Here is a 20,717-nt window from a genome sequence, read left to right on the forward strand (position 1 = left end):
TGCATTTAGCATGTGACCCCATCAGGACAGACCTGCGGCCCACCAGTTTGAAACAGCTGCTGTGACGTGTCTCACACCTCATGAACGTAGCCTTTGTCAAACCTGCTTTGTGCTTCAGGCCTTCATCGTGTGCAGCAGTGACTGCACTGAAATGTCAGCGGACCCCTGAGGGCCCCGCACTGTTAACTCATGTCAGGAACAGAGCAGCATATCCCTTTGCACTACAGCTACACTCATCCAGTCAAATCTGTTCATCTTTTAGCATGCAGTGCATTTGAAGGAAACTAGTGGTTCATTTATTGTAGCACGTACCATACTTCTTTTTGTTACTGTTTATTTAATTTTTTTCTGGGAACAGTAGTATAAAACAAAAAGCAGTTGTACAAATTTAGAACCCGCCCCCTGGTAGACTTAAAAAAAATAAAAGAAATAGTACGTACCATACTTCTGGCTTACAGTGGTTTTAGTAAGCAGTCATTCAGCAGAAGCTTTTATCTAGGGATCCACCAATGTGAGTATTTCCATGGCTGATACTTAATGTGGCTGATATAATGGTGATAAATTATTTAGAATCAAACACTTATTTTACAAACTATTTTGCATAGTGAAGACACTGAGAAATTATTTTTTATAACTGTATATGTTGTTAAATCGTTACATATTAAAACAATATATAAAAGGGCTATATAAATGAAATTGTCTTTCATATTTTCTCAAAATTCTCTTATATGGAAAACGAAAAGTTTAAATATTTAAATCCACTATTGTTCGAATTTTTGGTATCAGTAAGATTTTTTTTTTTTTTAAACATTTTAATTTAATATTTTTATTCATCAAGGATGCATACAGTAAGATTGGACAAAAGTGTCAGTAAAGACATTTATAATGTTAAAGTAATTACATTTTAAGAAAGTTCTTCTGCACTTATTCATCAAAGTATCCTGAAAAAAATGGATCACAGTTTCTACAAAAAAAATATGAAGCGGCACAACTGTTTTCAATATTGATAATCAGAAATGTTTCTTAAACAGCAAATCAGTATATTAGAATGATTTCTGAAGAATTATGTGACACTGAAGACTGGAGGAATGATGCTGAAAATTCAGTTTTGATCACGGCAATAAATTAAATTTAAAAAAATAATTAAAATAGAAATAGTTATTTGAAATAGTAATAATATTTCACAATATTACAATTTTTACTGTATTTTTGATTAAATACATGCGGCCTTGGTGAGCAGAAGAGACTTCTTTCAAAAACATTAATAAATCTTACTGACCCCAAACTTCTGGACAGCAGCTACATTAATTTAACCTGTGCATGCACACAAACACAATTTTTGAATCAAATTCGTAACAATCCATGCATCAGCGAGGACAAAAAAAGACTGAGCAAAGTTCATGTGCATTTTCAGCAGTAATGGTTGAGTTGGTCATGTTTACGCTCATGGAGTGCATGAATTACAGGAACATCCTCCCTGAAGCACTGTGCTTGTGTTTGTCTATGCAGGACTTTGAGATGAACGCAGAGCTGACGATGGCTGTGATCGCTCTGCTGGAGGAGGTGCTGCGAGATCCAGATCTTCTGCCTCAGGAGAGGAAGGCTGCAGCTAACATACTGAGGTGATGCCCTCTCCACTGGAGAACATATTATCTGTCAGTCAGACTGCATTTGTGTGCTTCAGCTGCATGAGTGATACATCTTTAAAGATCTGAGAGAATTAGTTTGATGTCTCCCTGAAAGGTGGGATAGTTCACCCCAATTTTTTTTTTCATCTACTCACCCTTGAGTGAGTTGAAGCACTTACATTAAAAACAGTAACATTGTGAAATATTATTACAAATTCAAATAAACTGTTTTCTATTTGAATATATTTTAAAATGTAATTTATTCTTGTGATGAAAAGCTGAATTTTCAGCATCATTACTTCAGTGTCAAGATCCTTCAGAATCATCTTATTATTATCAATGCTGAAAACAGTTACTATTTTTGTAAAAACCATGATACATTTTTTTGAGGATTATTTAAAGGGGTCATCGGATGCCCATTTTCCACAAGTTGATATGATTCTTTAGGGTCTTAATGAAAAGTCTGTAACATAGTTTGGTTAAAATTTCTCAATGGTAGTGTAAAAAACACCTTCTTTACCGTCAAATACAGCGCTGTCTACAGCAAGCTGTTTTCTTACATGTTGCTTTAAATGCTCTGCTCACCCGGCTCCTCTCTTCCGAGCCGCTCTCTGAGAGACGGTAAACTTTAGCCGCATTCATCATGAAACTTGCTAACTAGCACGTTATTAGGAAAGATTCATTAAAAAAACCTTATACTCACTTCTTCTGGAGGTGAAGCTGAATCATGAAAGATTCACGCGAACACAGATGCATTTAGGTAAATCAGGGGGCGCATTCCCTTAAAAAACAAATGTAATCCACTGTGTCTTCAGCGGCTCAGATGTCAGGAGTAAATGACGACTGCTATTCATTATTACATCCAACAACAGAACACCTCAATCGCTTAGAAGACATTCTTGTCTACATCTGCTCCGGCGTCGAACCAATGGCGGACTGATGACAGATCACTCAGGGCGGGTCTAAGGTAAAACGCTAGTGTCAATCAACAATTTAGGGAGGGGCCTGTCAGTGTGACGTCACACAGACAGGCAATTGAGAAAGAGGAAATGATTTAACGAGATCTTTATCATGATAGGGTGGTTGTGTACACACACTGCCAACAAACATTTCAGTTCAGACAGCTTGTAAAAGTGCATGTCGCATCCGATGACCCCTTTAATGACTAGAAAATTCAAAAGAACAGCATTTATTTTAAATGGATTTTGTAATATAAATGTCTTCACTACACTTTTGCAGACTAACAATATGAATTTCAAATCTTTTTTTTTTTACACCCATAACTTTTGAAAGGCAAGATTTGGGGGGAAATCTATGGAATTTTGTGAAATGGATTGAAATAATAGCATATGCATTTAATGGGAGAAAATATATCATATGTGAGGAGTAAATAATTAAATTTTTTTAAATATAAATTTTTAGTTGAATTACTCTGTTCATCTTTCCTCAGTGCACTCTCTCAAGAAGAGCAAGATGATTCACAGCTGAAGATTGAGGACATTGTGCAAATGGTTAGTGTGACTGCAGCACTGAAGTCTCTCTGATTTGTGTGTATAGATGTCATTTATTCATTCTGTGTAATTATGTGTGTTCTCCAGTCTGACTGTCCGAGAGTCGAATGCTTTGAGTCACTGTCAGCGATGGAACTAGCAGAACAAATCACTCTACTGGACCATATTGTGTTCTGGAATATTCCATATGAGTGAGTGTATCACTTTACTTTAGAGTGCTTTATTCTTAAATGGTTGGTGATTTACTATTTAGTAGCATTGCATGATGTTTAATAGAGATGTTTTACTTTCCAGGGAGTTTCTTGGTCAAGGCTGGATGAAAACGGATAAAAACGAAAGGACTCCATACATTATGAAGACCAGTCAGCACTTCAATGATGTGGGCAGAAATTATAATCTATAAACATAGTAGTAGTAGTATTTGATCAAAATAATCAAAATTATGTTGCAAATGTACAAATTACAATTGTACTGTAAAATGAATTAATATTTGATAATTCTAATAACAAAATGCGCTATGCTTGACTCAGAAGCATGCAGTGTGTCAGACTATACAATTATTTAATTAAACTGCAGTCTTTGATTAGTTAACTGCATTTAATTTTACATTTAATATAATGGTAACGCTTAACACAATAAGGTTTTATTTGTTAACATCACTAGTAAACAAGCAATGAACAAAGCATTTGTTAATTTAAACATTTACTGACACTTTTTAATTCAAAGTGAACTAACATGAACAAACAAACAAACTAACATTTATTAATTATTAATGATTGCTGTAAAAATATATGCATTGCACATTCTTTGTTCATGTGTTAGCCTTAACTAATGTTAACGATTTGGACCTTGTTGTAAAATGTTATGTATTTTGTTTTTTATTAACAACCAAATATATTGTACTTACAAGTGCAATGCATGTCAGGGGTAGATATACCTGAAAATATATACATATACGTAATTACAAACAAACAAAAAACATTAAATATCATTAAAAAGCTGCAAAGTTCTTATTGCGTTCAAATTTACATTTGGATATTTTTTTTCCAAATATATTTTAATATAGGTTTTAAATTGTCCAAAGATTGACTTTTGTTTTTTCATTCCAATGAACTTTATGAATATAATAAAAAAGCAATTATAACAATTAAATCAAATAAATATACAATCTTGAAATCACCATCAATTAAAAAAAAAAAAAACTTTTTAACACAACATTAGCTTCTACAAAACAAGAATGCTAGCTTTTCTTTTTAAACCTGTACCTTGGGACAATCCCAAAATAAATGGTTAATAGTCTCAAGGGTACTTTTATGGAAAACACAGACCTTACAGTGTTACAGTAAAATTAATAGTTGGATGTCATATAATTAATAGTTAGCTTTTTATAAACTCACCAACTACCTGCAGTTATTCCAGCACATTTTTAAGACTGAAAAAGACAACATTAAATTGTTTTCTTTTGTAACTATAAATTCCTAAATGTGATGTGAGTGAGTCAATGTAACATCTTAATCATTTTCTGAACAGATGAGTAATCTGGTAGCGTCTCAGATCATGGCTCATGCAGACGTGAGCTCCAGAGCCGCATCCATTGAGAAGTGGCTGGCCGTGGCTGATATATGTCGCTGTCTCAACAACTACAACGGCGTGTTAGAGATCACATCCGCACTCAACCGCAGCGCCGTCTACAGGCTAAAGAAAACATGGGCCAAGGTTTGCAAACAGGTGAGTCAAATAAAGCCTCACAGATTCCATAGGATTGTTAAAGGGATAGTTCACCCAAAAATGAAAATTCGGTCATCATTTACTCACCTTCAAGTAGTTCCAAACCTGTATGGATGTCTTTGTTCTGCTGAACACAAAGGAAGATATTCTGAAGAATGTGGGAACAGAGCAGGTCTGGGGCACCATTGACTTCCATAGTGTTTTTTGTTTTCTTACTATGGAGTGCCCCAAAACAGCCTAGTTACAAACTTTCTTCAGAATATCTTCCTTTGTGTTCAGCAGAACAAAGACATTCATACAGGTTTGGAACTACTTGAAGGTGAGTAAATGATGACCGAATTTTCATTTTTGGGTGAACTATCCCTTTAAATAGGGTAGCCATACATACGTCCTTCTAATTTGCTAAAATGCTAGTGACATGCTCTCTACAGTCCTCATACATTATATGTATGTCTATTTGCTTTGCTTTGATAGTTCTCTGTAGATTCCACCTCCTCGCACATCATGATTGGTCGATTATGTACAATGCCTGCATTCTATTGGTCAAACTAGGGATGCACGATAGTAGTTAAATGATTAATTACGATTATTTTGCTCAGAAATGTAATCATGATTATTGTAATTTTTACCTTTCATTAGAATTATTGCACTTTTACATAAGCACAAATCAAAAGAATATCAACTCTCATGGTTTGCTCACAGATTTAGTCACATTAAATGAGAAACCACGAGAAAGAAAACAGACTGGCTGTATTACATTTTATTTGAGCTGAATATCTCAGAGGAGATTGCTAAACTCTAACTTATATGTTTGCTGGTGTTTTCAGATCATCAGCGCTTTTTATTTCATAATGTAGAGCTTGTGCGCATGGTTGCCAGATTGGGAAGATTAAGTAAACTACTGGAAAACATTGTATCAATGTATGAAAAAAGATTGGGGGATTTAAACTCTTGAAATCTGGCAACCCCAGCCATGAAAGCCTGTGGAGAATTGTTAGCAAAGCAAGATTATGCATATGCCAAATTAAAATGAAACATTTCTAGGATAATAACCAGCAGGCACATCACAGATGATTATGCTTAAAAAAATTGAAAAAAGCTGAAATCACGATTCATATACGATTCATTATGCATGTCTTCAATCATTACCTTCAGCAAGTTTGAAAAGAAAAATCCCCCGAACATATACGAGAAAAAGAGAATTTATGGTCACCCTATGTAAACAAACAGTTTTTGTGTTTTTTGTTCATTTTGTTTATTTTAACCATGTGGGATTTTGTTAATTATCAGACCAAGGCATTTATGGACAGACTGCAGAAGATCGTTTCATCTGAAGGGAGGTTTAAGAACCTGAGGGAAACGCTGAAAAAGTAAGTTTGTGTTTGTTAGATTTGCACAGAATATAAAAATATATATACTTAGTGGCGTATTTAATTGGCAGCTGTAATCCTCCGTGTGTGCCCTATCTGGGCATGTACCTGACGGATCTGGCGTTTATCGAGGAAGGAACGCCCAACTTCACAGAGGAGGGTCTCGTCAACTTCTCTAAAATGAGGATGGTATTTACACAATTCTTCAGCTTGTGGTGTTTGTAGGTCGTCAAATCTCAGGATTTCAAAAGACATCAGTGAACCGGTCTTCAAATGTATGTTTGTTGTTTTTCACAGATCTCACACATAATACGAGAGATCCGACAGTTTCAGCAGGCGCCCTACAGGATTGATCTGCAACCCAAGGTACCGTCTGAATGTATAGTGACATTATGGAACAAGCAGATAAAGAACTGCTTTAGGCAAAGTGCACATTTCAAGACAGAAGCTCATTGCTCATGCACAACTTTAACCCTGTAAAACCTGATATGTGAAATAATAAGCAGAAAAATGTCATTTTTTGGACTTGAATTTTATTCAGACACAAACTTTGGTGCAGATGCTGATTATTTATATGATGCAATTCTGATGCTTGTAATGTAGATCAATGAGATCTTTATAATATAACAGTACAGCAGATACTTACATAAAATGATATAAATATCAGTGGTCACTCTATATATCTCCAATTATATGTCTTAGTAAGACAAGATTGAAATGATCCAAACATATAATGCAATTCAATCTAATCCAACGCTGATTGAGAGATGAAGAAATAATCGCTCCTCAGGCTCCTTGGGAAGATCATTCCTCCACTGAGGAACAGTGAAAGTAAAGCTTCTGGAAACAAAAGTTCCTCAAAAGATCATCATGATCAGATTTGAGACGCACTGATGAGCTGCTTCAGTCCAGTATGTGTTCATCTGGAAATATTACAGTTATTCTTACATTTACTTTATAAAAACAGTAAAGATTTGACAGCAAAAAGACACGTGAAGCACCAGCTAAAGGTGGACGTTTGTACAATTACACTAAAAGACCTTTTACTTGCTAAAAAACAGTCTAAACTATCAATCAGATGACAAGGCATGGAATAGATTGAGTGTAGCAGGTTTAACAGCAATGTTTTGATCATGGTGAACATTTAGAAACCTTAGAAATTTGCGTATCAAATACGATAAAGACAGACTTTGTAGTTGGGTCTCAATTTAAGTAACATATCGCTGTTTTTCTCTCAGGTAACACAGTTCCTCCTCGACAAGACTCTTGTAATGGACGAGGACACGCTTTATGAATTGTCTCTTAAGATTGAGCCAAGACTCCCTCCTGCCAACTAAACCTGATGATAATGTTTACAACCAGACTCCGATAACAAGTTAGAAACTTTTTAGAGTCAGTTTGTGGAAATCTAAACTTACATCTGAACTGAAGTCTGTCCACTATAGAAACGACAACCTATCCATATATTTATTTCATTCCATATAATTTTGTATCATCTTTTTTTTTTTTTTGCTGTAAACTCAGGTTTAAATGTGCCTTTTTGTAAATACTATGTACAGTTATAATATTTCATAGTTTGAAACAATTTGATAATCTCTCTTTTTGCCTGAATGCATGAGAATTTGTATGCGTGCAAACATGTTCAGATGTCAAAAATGTGTGTGTGTCCAATTTTGACAAGCGAGTTTCTCAGTCAGTCTGCCCGCATGCATGACACTCATATCAGTACTTTGAGCCACTGAAGTTGGCTGAAATGTCAAAGCTCAACCAAGCATGTTTATGGTTTACCAAAATAAATATATTTCATTTGTTAATATTAGGTGTCATCTGTTTATACAGCATGTTGCAATGAGGCTGCATTTGCTCATTTAGCATGTTTCTGTTTGTAGAAATGTTTGATATTTTCTGGCATGTGTTTGCATGAATCTGTCCTTAATCATATTCTTAATTCTTCTTTAAAAAATTGTGTCTCTACCTTTTGGGTTAACAATAGCAGATTCCAAGCATTTGTTACATATATTGTACACTTCAGAAATACTGTGATGGTGCCATGATACAGTGATGGTAATACCAAGGTACTGATTTATTACCATATCTGTGTACTATGGTATTATACACCATACTCCATACTGTTATGTGCAGAAAAGATACTTTTTGGCTGATGCAGAAGAAGTGGTTTATTGTTGAGTTGGATATGAGCAGGGAATCATTCACTAGTTTACAGTTTTTGGTTGTTTTCATAAAGTTTACTCCACCCAGCTGTATCGCGAAAGTATTTAAATTTTACACAAATGTTTAAGTGGGCATTTAAGTCTGTTTTTGTACAAAGAGAAATAGTTGTTGTTCAATTCAAACATAGGTTCAGCACAGTGTCCTGTTTATTTAATTGGGTATATATTCATTTATTTGAAATTTTACCTGGAAAACTTACCTGAAAAGACAGCCCTGCATCGTTGTTGTTGTTTTTTTTATTTGTTTAAATAATGCTGTTGACTCATGCACACTTTTGTCTTTTTTTCACAAGTGATTTCACATCTTTTTCAGTCAATGATATAAATGTGCTATACATTTATCCATGATGTAGCTGTAACTTTTGAAATAAATTTTGTCTTATGGTTTGTTTTCCATTATGCTTTCAAAAGATTAATTATAGCAGAAGATCATTTATATAATCAACATATGTTTTTATCATTCTGGATAGCTAGCTTGCTGCCTGTCTGTGCAAGTTATTGATAATGGGATAAAATTGTTATAGTGATTTAAAGAAGTATTCTAGATGTCCACTTGTCTATTCTAGATGTCGTTCGCAGAATCCATAAAATGTGACGTTACATTTTACACACTGCACCCACGACTGCTGATGGACACTGCTGCTGCCGTATTAGCCGTGACCCCATGCACCCTGAGTGACCCCACCCGCGTTCACACAATCCATCATGTTAATCTTCCCGCATATTGATGTGTTCATGCGCAGTAAGCCCGGTAGGAAAATCTGACGGGTAGGATAAAATGTCAGGACACCGGCTGTTTACCTTCACAGACATAACCGACTGTGTTTTTGTAAATTGTTTGTTTTTAAGATAAGCTTGTGTGTATTTGACAGTTTAAGCGCAACAAGACATGAAAGAGAGCTTAGTTTAGCACTCGCATGTTGAGTGACAGCTGCTTTCTGTGCGTGTTTTGGATGTCTGCGTTCAGAAAACCGTATATAAGACGTTTCAACTGATTTGGCTTTCAAACGCATGATTTCAGCACAATAGACATGATAATCAAAACCAAACATGTTTTATCACAGAGTATCTTATTTACGAGCTGTGATGGCATAGCCCTATTCTGGAAAAGAATTGAAAGAAACATGCACAAAACAGCGCGTTTCTGCTTCCACTCAAAATAGGCATTTTTAAAATGATATAATAAATTATCTGTGGGGTATTTTGCACTGAAACTGCACAGACACATTCTGGGGACACCTGAGACTTATGTTACATATTGTAAAAAGGGACATAATATGTGCCCTTTAAAGAGCTGGTGGTTCTATTTAAGAGGCTGCATACAGTGCAAAATGTTGGACTACGGCGGCAAGTCTCAAGGACAAGCCGGACGACAGACATGGGTTATGACCTGGCACTTACATGGAAGAGGATTGGCCATCAGGTCCACTTCTAATCCCATATCCTGGGAGGAGCGCCAGCTTCCCTCACAGACTGTGTGCTTCCTGACACAGCCTACTGTAGCCAGAGGAGACTCTACAGGTAAACTCTCTTCTCTTAAGGTAACAAAAAAAAAAACTTAAACTAATTTTGAGAATTAGGAATTCCAGTAACTGGTAAGAAATCATTCATCGCTTTCCATTTAATTGTAAATATTGAAAATGCTGGATGCAAAGTGGTAAGTCAACAATCAGCTGTTTTATTTGCTTGGATATTTACTTAACAAAGTGCAGTGTAGTGTGTATTTGGTACAACTTTTAATTAACCAGATTGCAGATACCTATATAGATTACTATTTCAATAGGAAGCATTTGTTGGAATCATTGTGCCATCTTGAAGGACAGTAAGCAGTATCTCGTTTAGTGCTATTCTCCTAACATTCTCGACTAATCCTTGAGTTAAAAGCCTAATAATCTCTCACAACTCCGCCGAGAGATAGACCTTAAACCACGGTCAAGTGCTGACGGGCCACCTGCTTAGAAGCACCACAGAGTGTTCATGGTTTTGTGGTATAATATAGATCTGAGTTCAGGATGCCAGATTCTGATTCTTGGTTCAGATTCTTGTGTACACTTGTGTGACCGGTTCAGAATGTCACGGCTGAGCACGAGGCCTCAGGGTAGACTGGTGCCAGTTGGGGCTCCGTTCCAAACACTTCATGTAGTCTGCTAGTCTAATAATAACACTTTCACTTTTAGAGTTCGTTGCAGTGTCAAAAAGACTTTGTCAAGGATGTCTCCAAATGTTGAAGTTTAAGAATCTGCTGTGGAGAAACCAATATTGATTGACACAATTTGGGGAGGTGTATTTGAAATGTATTATAAGTGTTCCTTTGTTTAAAATGTTGTTCGGTTTGACTACTAAACTATGCCTTATGTTTAGGACAATTCTCAGAAACATTATAAAGGTTCCTCCTTAACTGTCCTTTAGAAACTGGTGAAGGACAATTAGTAAAAGAAAGTATTAGTTAATCAACCAGTCTCTTAATAAGGTAACCAGTCAGAAACAAGTAAGTTGCCATCTTAAATCAGGTGATGCTTGTCAGCTTAGGGCACCATCAACTACTGTAACACAAAGTTAAGTTTGATAGCTATAGTCTTGATCATTGATGATCATTGTGAAAACCTTGCCACTTTGTTCTACCAGTGCTGATCCCGTCAGAACCTTTTGACAAGAAACGGTGTGAAGATGGCAAGCTCATTCGCCAAGGTGATGTCGAGCCGTACCACTGGCTTGCTCATGGCGAGCCTTGGAGCTGGTGCTGTGGCAACTGGTTACTTAATGAACGACAATGCAGCCGTCTCTGCAGATCAGAGGAGGAAACTCTACCCTCCAAGGTAAGCACTTGAGGTGTGAGTACAATTACTTCCTATTGATAATATTGCATGAAATACAGCTAGTCATTATAAATATCTAGACTTGCTTTAAGATTACCATTTGTCACTTAACACATTGCTTATTTAGCAATCATATCGGAATAAAATGCATGAGAATCTAAGAAGGAGGGTGAGGTACTTTCTATTCCATCAGCTTACTTGGACCTGTTCTGTAATGGAAAAAAATATGATCAGATGTAGAGGTCATGATGTACTGTGTGATGAAGTATCACACGTTAACTGAGTGAAATGTAAATGGGTGGGAAAATGACACTTAAGTAGCTTATGTCCTGTCCCACGTCACCTCATTTGCACAACTCTAATAGATGCCAAAGATCAAATCAGATCAGCAGTCCAAGATTTAAGTTCCTTGAAGGAGCCAAATATGAAGAGAGTTTCTCTTTTAGGCTGCTCCAAAACCAACATCCTACACCTAAATTCATACTTAAACCTTCAACTGAGAAATTATCAGTCAGTCTCCTGTTACAGTCCTATAGATTTTGGATTTAGGCCCGGTTCACAAGAAGTTCATCTGCCCCAAATACCTCCCACAAGCGTTGCGATCCTCTAAGTCCACACTGACTTAATCCTGGATTTACTTTCTGGTAGTAGTACACTACAAAGTCCTCACTAGTGTAGTCTCGTGATTTGACTGAATCTCCAACAGGTTCACCATTCAAGCCAGTGGCAATGACAACTCTGCACATAGTGGATGAGTTGTACAGTCTTATAACAGTAGATAGAAATGACCTTCTGTAGTGTTCCCTGTTGCATCAAGGTTGCATCACTCTACTGCTGAACATAGTCTTCATTCCAACAGGAATGCCATGGGGCATGACAGCCAACAATTTGGATGTTATTTTCCTTTCAGTCATCACTTCCACAGTCTCTAGGTCTAACCCAATGACAAAACATGACTAAAGACGTTCCTCAACAGTGCTGACTACCCTGACCTTCGCAAACACAACAACTGCATGGCCGGTGCACTGACCCCGGCCATCTATGCGAAACTGAGGGACCAGATCACCCCAAACAACTGGACTCTTGACCAGTGCATTCAGACTGGTGTGGACAACCCTGGTCATCCCTTCATCAAGACAGTTGGGATGGTTGCTGGTGACGAGGAGAGCTATGCGGTACAGCCATACATTCAAACTACCTACATGCTTTTTTTAAATATGACATAATATCCAACATCTCTTCCCAAGGTAGTTTTGTTCAATCCTTGATGAAAAGACCAGCTGGTCAATGGTATATGTTGTGTTTGGGATGCTGGCCTCTTAACCAGCTTAACCAGCAAGACTTCCTTGATCATCCTGCATCGCCAGAAAGACCAAGTTAAGGGTACAACTATGTTGGTCTGCTAACTAGACTACCACTAAACAACATAAACCAGCTTGGCCAAATCTAATTTATTATTGTATAAGCTGGACTTTTCAGCAAGTTCTGGCTTTGCCTCTCCTCTCTTTTCAAAGTAATGTTGTGCAAACTAATCTAGAGACAACACCCTTGACTTCTTTGCCAAATGACGTTGCAGGTGTTTGCTGAAATCTTTGATCCAGTAATCAAGGACAGACACAATGGCTATGACCCAAAGACCATGAAGCATCCCACTGACCTGGATGCCTCCAAGGTGAACGTCTGTTTTTATTTCTTCATGCAAAATGAGTTTCTCAGATTCACATTTAATTATATTTTCTACCAACATTTCTTGGTTGTTCTTTATCTTACAGATCCATTCAGGCATGTTCGATGAAAACTACGTCCTGTCCTCTCGTGTACGCACAGGCCGCAGTATCCGTGGCCTCAGCCTTCCCCCTGCCTGCAGCCGCTCTGAGCGACGTGAAGTCGAAAGGGTCACAGTCCAGGCCTTAGCTGGCCTGAAGGGAGACCTCTCTGGTCATTATTACAGCCTGACTGAATTGACTGAACAAGAGCAGCAGAGACTTATCGATGTGAGTTGCTACCATAAAGTTCTTTCAGTCATGGGATATTTTAATGCTTGGTTGATAATGTGATTGGGATTAACTGAGTTGCTTCCACACAACATGATGCTGAACTCTTTCCTTTCATGCTGGCATGGCTTAGGAGCATTTTCTCTTTGACAAGCCTGTGTCTCCTCTGCTCACTGCATCTGGGATGGCCAGGGACTGGCCAGATGCTCGTGGGATCTGGTAAGGCTAGACGGAGAGAAAACAAGCCATGACAGTACAACCCCAGCAGTCTCTGTAGTTCTAGACCAAGCATCCTCAAATCTGGCCCACTCCTGCAGAGTTTAGATAAACTCTGCAGCAGATTGGCCCTCCAGAGAAAGATTTGAGGAACCCTGTTGTAGACCCTTCCTTCCATCTTCCAAGTTTTTTTTATAGGTTGCATTTGACTCGAGAAGTGTTCCAAGTGTCTTATCTTCCTCTAATTCTGTGATCCTCCTCCAGTTCCACCAACCTTTGTCTTCCTTTCATGCTTCTGTAGGACCACTTCCTGTTTGACAAACCTGTGTCCCCCTTGTTGACTTGTGCCTTTATGGCCCGTGACTGGCCAGATGCAAGAGGCATCTGGTATGGCTTTAGGAAGTTCTTGGCATGATTTGATCAGCATTTATGTAACTAACAAGATATGTCACATAAGAACAATATAAATATATTCTCACATTTGCCTGCAAGCAAAGAACTGCATTCAGATAAAACATTCATATGTAGCGTTAATGTTAGATTGAAGGCATGATACTACTGCAAGATGATATTACTGCAAGATACAATTGATTAAAAAAACAAGTAGGACTTGCTGGCATGACTGACAGTACAGGGCCCCTTTTTTGTCTTGTAAACATCCGATTATTTGCAAGGCATAACAACAAGAAGACCTTCTTAATATGGATAAATGAGGAAGACCACACCCGTGTCATTTCCATGGAGAAGGGTGGCAACATGAAAAGGGTGTTTGAGAGGTTCTGCAGAGGCCTCAAACAGGTAAAACCACACGTCCTTTATACTTTAAACAATTAACCAACTTACCTTGAGTTGTCCTATAAGGTTAATGTCTTCCATCTGTTGGCTGCCTCTCTGTTGGACAGGTAGAACACTTGATTCAGGAGAGAGGCTGGGAGTTTATGTGGAATGAACGTCTTGGCTACATCCTGACCTGCCCATCCAACTTGGGCACCGGCCTCAGGGCTGGAGTACACGTCCGCTTGCCAAAGCTCAGCAAAGTAACAATAATTACCTTTATCTTAAAGTGAAAGCTTTCGGAAGTAAGGTGTATCCAATGTTGAAATCTGTCTGCCTGTAGGACCCTCGCTTTGGCAAGATCCTGGATAACTTGCGGCTGCAGAAGCGTGGTACTGGAGGTGTGGACACAGCTGCAGTGGGCGATACCTTCGACATCTCAAACCTTGACCGCCTGGGCAAATCCGAGGTAGGTCATTCAAAATCAGTGGGTTAACTTACATGGAGTTTTACATGCATAAGTTTCTCAAACTCTGGTGTGACTCTGCTTTTCTTTACAAGGTGGAACTGGTGCAGCTAGTCATCGATGGTGTCAACTACCTGATCGAGTGTGAGAAGAGGCTGGAAAAGGGCCAGGATATCAAGATCCCTGCCCCCATCCAACATTTTAAGAAGTGAGCAATGCTCTTTTAATGAAGGATGGACCCAGCAAGAGAAACACAGACACTCCTTCCACTAATCCCAAAACCGAAGGTCTTATATGTATAGAAAGCTCAATAAAATTAACCTTAATACTACAAATGCTTTCTTATTTCTTTGCAACCACTAACATAATGTGCACACAGATAGCAACTGACAGAACGCTGCCATTGCAATCAACAAAAATGCTTGGTAGCAGTGTAAAGAGCTACTTTTGTTATAAAAGCAATGTTCTAGTTTTGTAACGTTGCTTGCTTGCAGTCACAGTGTAGACATTTTATGTTGCTGCCAGAAGCTTTTTACTCTGAAGTATTTAGCAGCAGGATGTTACTAACAATGTCAACACTGTTGCTCTGCTATCACAGACAGTAATGGGTTTATCATTACAAGGTTCTAGGAACCCAGTAGCCAGAAACATTGCCCAAGCACTACACTAAGTCAAATCAAGACTATTTTTTCTCCCAGATTTCTTGATGATGACTTTTTCAGTGTCAATTACTCACTATATTTGATAATCTAAGGAGTTGGAGTAAAAAAAATTAAATAAAAAAAAAAATTATACACTATGTAAGCACAGTGTTTGTCTTTCATCAATTGTAAAATGTAGAAAGGTCCAACCTTCTTTACACAATGGTTTAAACTGTAACTAATTTAACGCCAGACACTGGCCTACCATCATTAGACAGACTAATCCAGTGGGGCTAATTTCTCCATTTAGAGCTGCTTAGTGGCGTATCTAATGATGCTAATCTTCGTTCTATACTTAAGAGAGAAGCAGGATGGGGGTAGGGGTAAATATGTGTGTGCTTCTACAAAATGGGTTCAGTGTGCTGACTGTTGAAGCCACTGAAAAAATACAGAGGCATATTTTTAGAGGATATTTTTTTTTTACCATCTGATGACATCACTGTACCTTGGAAACACCAAGTTGAATGAATGTTGAACTATAAAGACACTTGCCAATATGAGAAAATCGTCAATTATAGGTTAAATGGTCTAATCAGCTAATTATACACTCTCTTGACCTGAACAAAATAATTTATAGAATACTATAACTTTTTCAAACTTACCAAATGGGTGTAAAGCAGTAGGTATGACTACCATAAGTGAGAATTTACCGTTGTGATTTCTTTTTTGATTAAAGTGGTAGCTAATAGCAAATTACCACAGTATCTGTCGTTGGTCAGCAATAACTGCTGAGCAATCCTGTTGTCTATCAGAAAATATATTTTAATAGAATTGCACAAATCGACCTTGAAAGTCTGTAATCCAGTATTGTGATCAGATCTTCTTCATAATGGTTTGGCGGCTCATTTCACGTTTTCCTGGATCAGAAGCATCAAACGCCCCCTAATGTCAATGATGAAGAAGTGCTTCATCTTTAGATGTACAAGGTGTTTTGGATTTTGCATAATAGGACTAAACAGGTTTTTTCTAGAACTAATAAAAACATTAGTTATTTTAATATTAATTGCACAACCCCTCAACCTAAGAAAAAATGCTTCTTAAACCTTGACAACTGCAATTTAGTAGTGATTGTAGTGAAAAGAGATATTACTATTCCTATACGACTGTATATCTAACATGCAGTTAAAAAGGGAGGTTTAGTTTAGGAATTTGATAACACTATTCACTATTTGCTTATTAGCATGCACATTACTAGAATATTGTCTGTTTATTAGCACTTATAAAGCACATATTAATGCATGATTATATTCTAGATCCCTTATCACGACCCAATACTTAACATAATTACCGCAACTACCACTTTACTTCTTTTTTTAGGGAAAACTTTTAGCTGAAAGAATATTGTTCCATAATCTTATAAAGAAGAGTTTGTGTGTCCCAGAAAGGTCTTATATTCAGTCAGACACAAAGACAAGTCAAGTTTTGCTTTCCTTTTTATGACATCATAAACATTATATTGATGACAGTGACTAGTTTGTGATTTGATGAGTTACAAACTGAGATTATGAAGAACATGAAACCTTATTCCACAGAAAACAGTGCAATCTAAGCAAAAAATTACAGAGATGAGAGAGAAATATAAAAGAAACATTTGCCACACACCTTTGATGTATTACGTGTTTTCATTCAACAAACTATTGGATTGGATTTCTTCGAATGTCATAAATGTGAAAGTGAAACGACATAACATTATACTCTGGTTCACCATAGTATTCTGCTATGAAAACAGTCAAGATTCATTACGCAGCAGATTACATGACCTGAACACATCTCTGTGCAATTTAAGAACAAATGAAAAGGAACAACCTTTTCGCCCCCGTCCTTCCCCACCCCCAAATCTCACCACTTTTATCGAGTTCTCATTCGTACGCTCCCCTCAACACAATTTTGACACGCTTCGACACCCAGAGGCTGAGAAGTCACGGGTCTTTCTGCCGAAGGTGAAATGCGGCTGGGATGCTCCGCGGGGGACCGAGAGTGAGGGCGGACTGGCGGGGACTCAGATTGGGGGAAACGGTTTTGGAGGAGTGGGCAAAGGAGAAACAAGGGAAACGCGCCCATGCGATATCAGTCCACTGGCCGCTTCTCGCCATGTTTCTTTGTAAACTCTTCTGCATTCTTAAGGAATTTTTTACGGTCTTTTGAATATTCCTCCGCCAGGTCGGCCCTCAGCGGGTGTTCTGGTTGGGGGTCGTTGACGAGGGCGATGAGAGACTGGATTACTGGTGAAAGAGGGGGAAAACATATTTAATGCCAATATTACAAGTGCGAGGCGGATAAAAGGGCTCAGAGACTATACCTTGGTCAGTTTTGGTTGCAGGTTTCCAGTTCTCAGCACTTATGACCGGCAGACACACCTGACCCTTCTCATCAATGTTCGGGTGGTAGATCTTGGTTTTAAAAGTGATCTTGGGAGGTTTAAAGGGGTATTCTGCAGGGAATGTGATCTCAATCCGGAACGCACCTTTGTCGTATGGAGGGTTGTCCTGAAAAAGAAAATGGGGCGCATGCGAAATGATTAAATCGAGAGAAGATGGTGATATTTTTATGCATGCAATTAATGCAAAAAACTTACAGGAACAATGAGTCCTTGCCAGGTCAGAATGTTTGACTCATCCACCAGAATGTTGCGGAAATTTTTCATTCCAGACTTGCGGATTTCATCAAGTTCCTGTTAAACACAGTATACATGATGGTACAAAGAAACCTGATACTTCTCGAATCGCTGAGAGATTTGAGAAACCACAAAGTGAGAACAAAATACTTTCGGTTTCACTGTGGTCCTGTGAACAATTCTCATCGACACTTAAATCTAGTTATATTTGCATTGTAAAATTAAAATTTTCATTTAAATCTGTTAAAATGGCACAAATTCAGGCTAAATACTGAGAAATGTTATTTTTATGTCTTGAACATTTAACAGGCTGTCAATCATTAATCATTAAAAATTAAAAGACCTCATATATTTATAAAAAAAAATACCATTAATCTTAAAAAAGATCTGGTCAAGTATAAATGATTTAAAGGAAGAAAACAGACATACTTCCTGTTTCGCTTTCTCATAGTATCACAAATGACACACTAAAACCGCGCAGAAAACTTCATCTGTTATATTAAACTAGATAATATTCATTATATCTCAAAGTGATCGCTATTTTGGATTTGATCTTACTTGATAAACTTACAGATAATGTAGTTTGTGTCTTATCTACTAAACATCATCTGTTTTAACAGACATGCAAACGTTTATTCTGAAGCACACCGTCTGTTAGACTCACCCAGACCAAGGATGATCTTATTTGAGCTTTATCTGGCTGTTTATTTTCATTATATGTGTAAAATCGAACTACGGCTAAGATCGTTAGCTTCTTCCTCATCACCCTCGTCACATTTCACACCACAGTGCTCTAAAGTTGCAGCTTTCCGACCAACTGTGATTCAAGTTCGCATTATTCATATTCACGGAGGTAAAACGAGTAAAATCGCTATTTAGTATGCATAAAAGCAGATTTTTCGGAATATTTACCTTATGTAGTCGCCTGCTCGCCGCCATCTTGGATTTGACTTTACCCACAATGCAAAGCGCGTAGAATTCACCTCAGATACTTCAAATAAATGAATACAATTAATAAAAGATTTGTGTTCCAAATGCAGTGCTATTTTACTATTAAAATAATTGTGTAGTGTGTTTATTTATTTATTTTTAAGTATCTCTGTATAGTTTTCATTCATTTTAATTTCAGTTTTAGTTATTATACTACATTTTTTATTTTATTTCATTTAAAGTTTATACATATTATTTCAGGCAAGGACAAAGTTATATATATATTTATTTAGCCATCAGTAATATCTGCTGCTACTTCCTCAATTGTGGTTTAATTAGTTTCATAAGCTTAATTAGTTGATATACAGTCAGCAGTACAATGTGAAGAATACACATAATTTAATTGTTTTTTTAACAAAATAGACTGAAAATGCAGTTTTTAAGACGACAGCCATTCTCAATATTATAAATATTACATCTATATATATGTTATATAAGGAGATACATATTCTTTACATAAAAAAGTACAATAATCTACTTCAATATAAGAAAGTAAAACAAAAGGAGTCCACTAGAGGGTGTGAGAGCACTTTAATAATGCTGCACATTCTGACCCAGAACAATAACACCTCAGCTGGGGATCAACTTAAGCCTGTTATTTTAGGCCACACATGTCTACTTATTGTAGTATATGTAATTGAAAAAATTAAATATTTCCTAAACTGAAAGAAAAAATGGTATTACATACATATTTCCTTTTCTATACTTTCTATAGTTCATAATGTTTATCATAGTTTCACTTCTACTGCTGTAACAACATAACAGAAATTTCTTTACAAACCTGCTGTTCTGGTTGGTCTCTCAAAACACCAGGGGCTTGAAAACCAGAAATATTGAGCATACAAATTCAAAACACCAAAACAGTCTGGATATAATATTAAGATAAAAATAAAAATATTCAAGCAAAATCAAATGGTTAATTATTTTGTCAGTAAAATCTCTGTACAAGTGTAATTTGTATTAAATAAGTGTTCTTGAAATTTAATTTCTAAACAAATATTATTTATTGTAGCCAGGATGCATCTAATAAATATATCAAGATAGCTTTTTAATTTAGAAAATTGTGGAAAAAAATAAAAAAATGTTTTCCTAATAATAATGTGCCAAGACATAAAAGACCCCTCAAGATGCATAGCTGTCATATTATAGACTTTTTTAACATTAATATTTGAAGCTATAATTAATATAAATGTATATGGCTAAATGCTTAAAAATGTCGATATTTATAAAATGCTATTGATCTAACTGTACTGACACACACTATCAGATGAGAATACACTGTAAAAAAAAGTCAAGCCAACTTAAAATCAACCAGCTTCAGCAGATTTGTGAGTTTTCTCAACTTCTTGTTTTACGTTTATACAACAAAACGTTGAGAAATGTCCTAAAAAACAAGTCGAGAAAACTCAAAAATCACAACAATTACAATTTTAAGTTGGCTCGACTTTTTATTTTGTACAGTGTAGAGACACTTGAACTTGTTTGAGCTGAATAAAGACACTATTGTCTGTACTTGATTAACTTCATTAACAGTTATGTTCCTGTTTATTATGATGAAGCTGCTTTGATGAATCTGAAGGCTATTGTATAAAGCACTATATATAAATGTGGCTTGACTAAATGCACTGTAAAAAATATTATTTAAAAAAATTCAATAATAATAATAATAATAAAAAAA

General features: G+C 36.7%; 3 protein-coding genes across 14 annotated transcripts in view; 2 read left to right on the forward strand and 1 right to left on the reverse strand.

Annotated features, from left to right (window-relative positions):
- The window catches only part of LOC306864435 (ras-specific guanine nucleotide-releasing factor 2-like), a gene marked incomplete at its 5' end in the record, with an annotated part of 32,994 nt that extends 24,132 nt beyond the window's left edge, over positions 1-8,862 (forward strand). Inside the window, 9 exons of the mRNA XM_079408444.1 lie at positions 1,510-1,622; positions 3,079-3,139; positions 3,227-3,330; positions 3,434-3,518; positions 4,670-4,867; positions 6,158-6,237; positions 6,309-6,426; positions 6,535-6,603; positions 7,476-8,862. Coding sequence (XP_079264570.1) covers positions 1,510-1,622; positions 3,079-3,139; positions 3,227-3,330; positions 3,434-3,518; positions 4,670-4,867; positions 6,158-6,237; positions 6,309-6,426; positions 6,535-6,603; positions 7,476-7,574 — 927 coding nt within the window. The 3' untranslated portion in view covers positions 7,575-8,862. The remainder of the gene's footprint in view (positions 1-1,509; positions 1,623-3,078; positions 3,140-3,226; positions 3,331-3,433; positions 3,519-4,669; positions 4,868-6,157; positions 6,238-6,308; positions 6,427-6,534; positions 6,604-7,475) is intronic.
- Positions 8,863-9,801: 939 nt separating this feature from the next.
- Positions 9,802-15,498, forward strand: LOC306864345 (creatine kinase S-type, mitochondrial). Of its 12 annotated transcripts, none has more exons than XM_079408324.1 (10): positions 9,802-9,989; positions 11,094-11,284; positions 12,261-12,459; positions 12,861-12,956; positions 13,057-13,278; positions 13,412-13,497; positions 14,169-14,292; positions 14,397-14,531; positions 14,612-14,737; positions 14,830-15,066. In XM_079408324.1, the coding sequence occupies exons 2-10, from the start codon at positions 11,136-11,138 to the stop codon at positions 14,944-14,946; spliced, it is 1,254 nt and encodes a 417-aa protein (XP_079264450.1). In that variant the 5' UTR covers positions 9,802-9,989; positions 11,094-11,135; the 3' UTR covers positions 14,947-15,066. The 12 variants fall into 12 exon arrangements, with proteins under 12 accessions (XP_079264450.1, XP_079264447.1, XP_079264444.1 ...); XM_079408321.1 differs by lacking the exon at positions 13,412-13,497 and adding an exon at positions 13,796-13,881 and having other exon boundaries at positions 9,908-9,989; positions 12,261-12,667; XM_079408318.1 differs by lacking the exon at positions 13,412-13,497 and adding an exon at positions 13,796-13,881 and having other exon boundaries at positions 9,932-9,989; positions 14,830-15,498.
- Positions 15,499-16,851: 1,353 nt separating this feature from the next.
- LOC306864175 (ubiquitin-conjugating enzyme E2 L3-like) lies at positions 16,852-19,008 on the reverse strand. Its single transcript, XM_079407936.1, has 4 exons — positions 18,962-19,008; positions 18,011-18,106; positions 17,735-17,921; positions 16,852-17,657 (listed from the first exon to the last, which is right to left on the reverse strand). The coding sequence occupies exons 1-4, from the start codon at positions 18,986-18,988 to the stop codon at positions 17,503-17,505; spliced, it is 465 nt and encodes a 154-aa protein (XP_079264062.1). The 5' UTR covers positions 18,989-19,008; the 3' UTR covers positions 16,852-17,502.
- Positions 19,009-20,717: the final 1,709 nt, after the last annotated feature.

Source organism: Barbus barbus, assembly GCF_936440315.1.
Source record: "Barbus barbus genome assembly, chromosome: 45".
NCBI lineage: Eukaryota > Metazoa > Chordata > Actinopteri > Cypriniformes > Cyprinidae > Barbus > Barbus barbus.

Excerpts from the sequence above, each read along its gene's own strand:
- LOC306864175 (XM_079407936.1), bottom strand. The coding sequence starts at position 18,988 with ATGGCGGCGAGCAGGCGACTACATAAG. Across the intron at positions 18,107-18,961 it reads CGAGCAGGCGACTACATAAG|GAACTTGATGAAATCCGCAA; the intron begins GTAAATATTCCG and ends TGTGTTTAACAG. Across the intron at positions 17,658-17,734 it reads TGCAACCAAAACTGACCAAG|TAATCCAGTCTCTCATCGCC; the intron begins GTATAGTCTCTG and ends CTCTTTCACCAG.
- LOC306864345 (XM_079408324.1), top strand. The coding sequence starts at position 11,136 with ATGGCAAGCTCATTCGCCAAGGTGATGTCGAGCCGTACCACTGGCTTG. Across the intron at positions 13,498-14,168 it reads CCAGATGCTCGTGGGATCTG|GCATAACAACAAGAAGACCT; the intron begins GTAAGGCTAGAC and ends ATTATTTGCAAG. Across the intron at positions 14,532-14,611 it reads GCTTGCCAAAGCTCAGCAAA|GACCCTCGCTTTGGCAAGAT; the intron begins GTAACAATAATT and ends GTCTGCCTGTAG.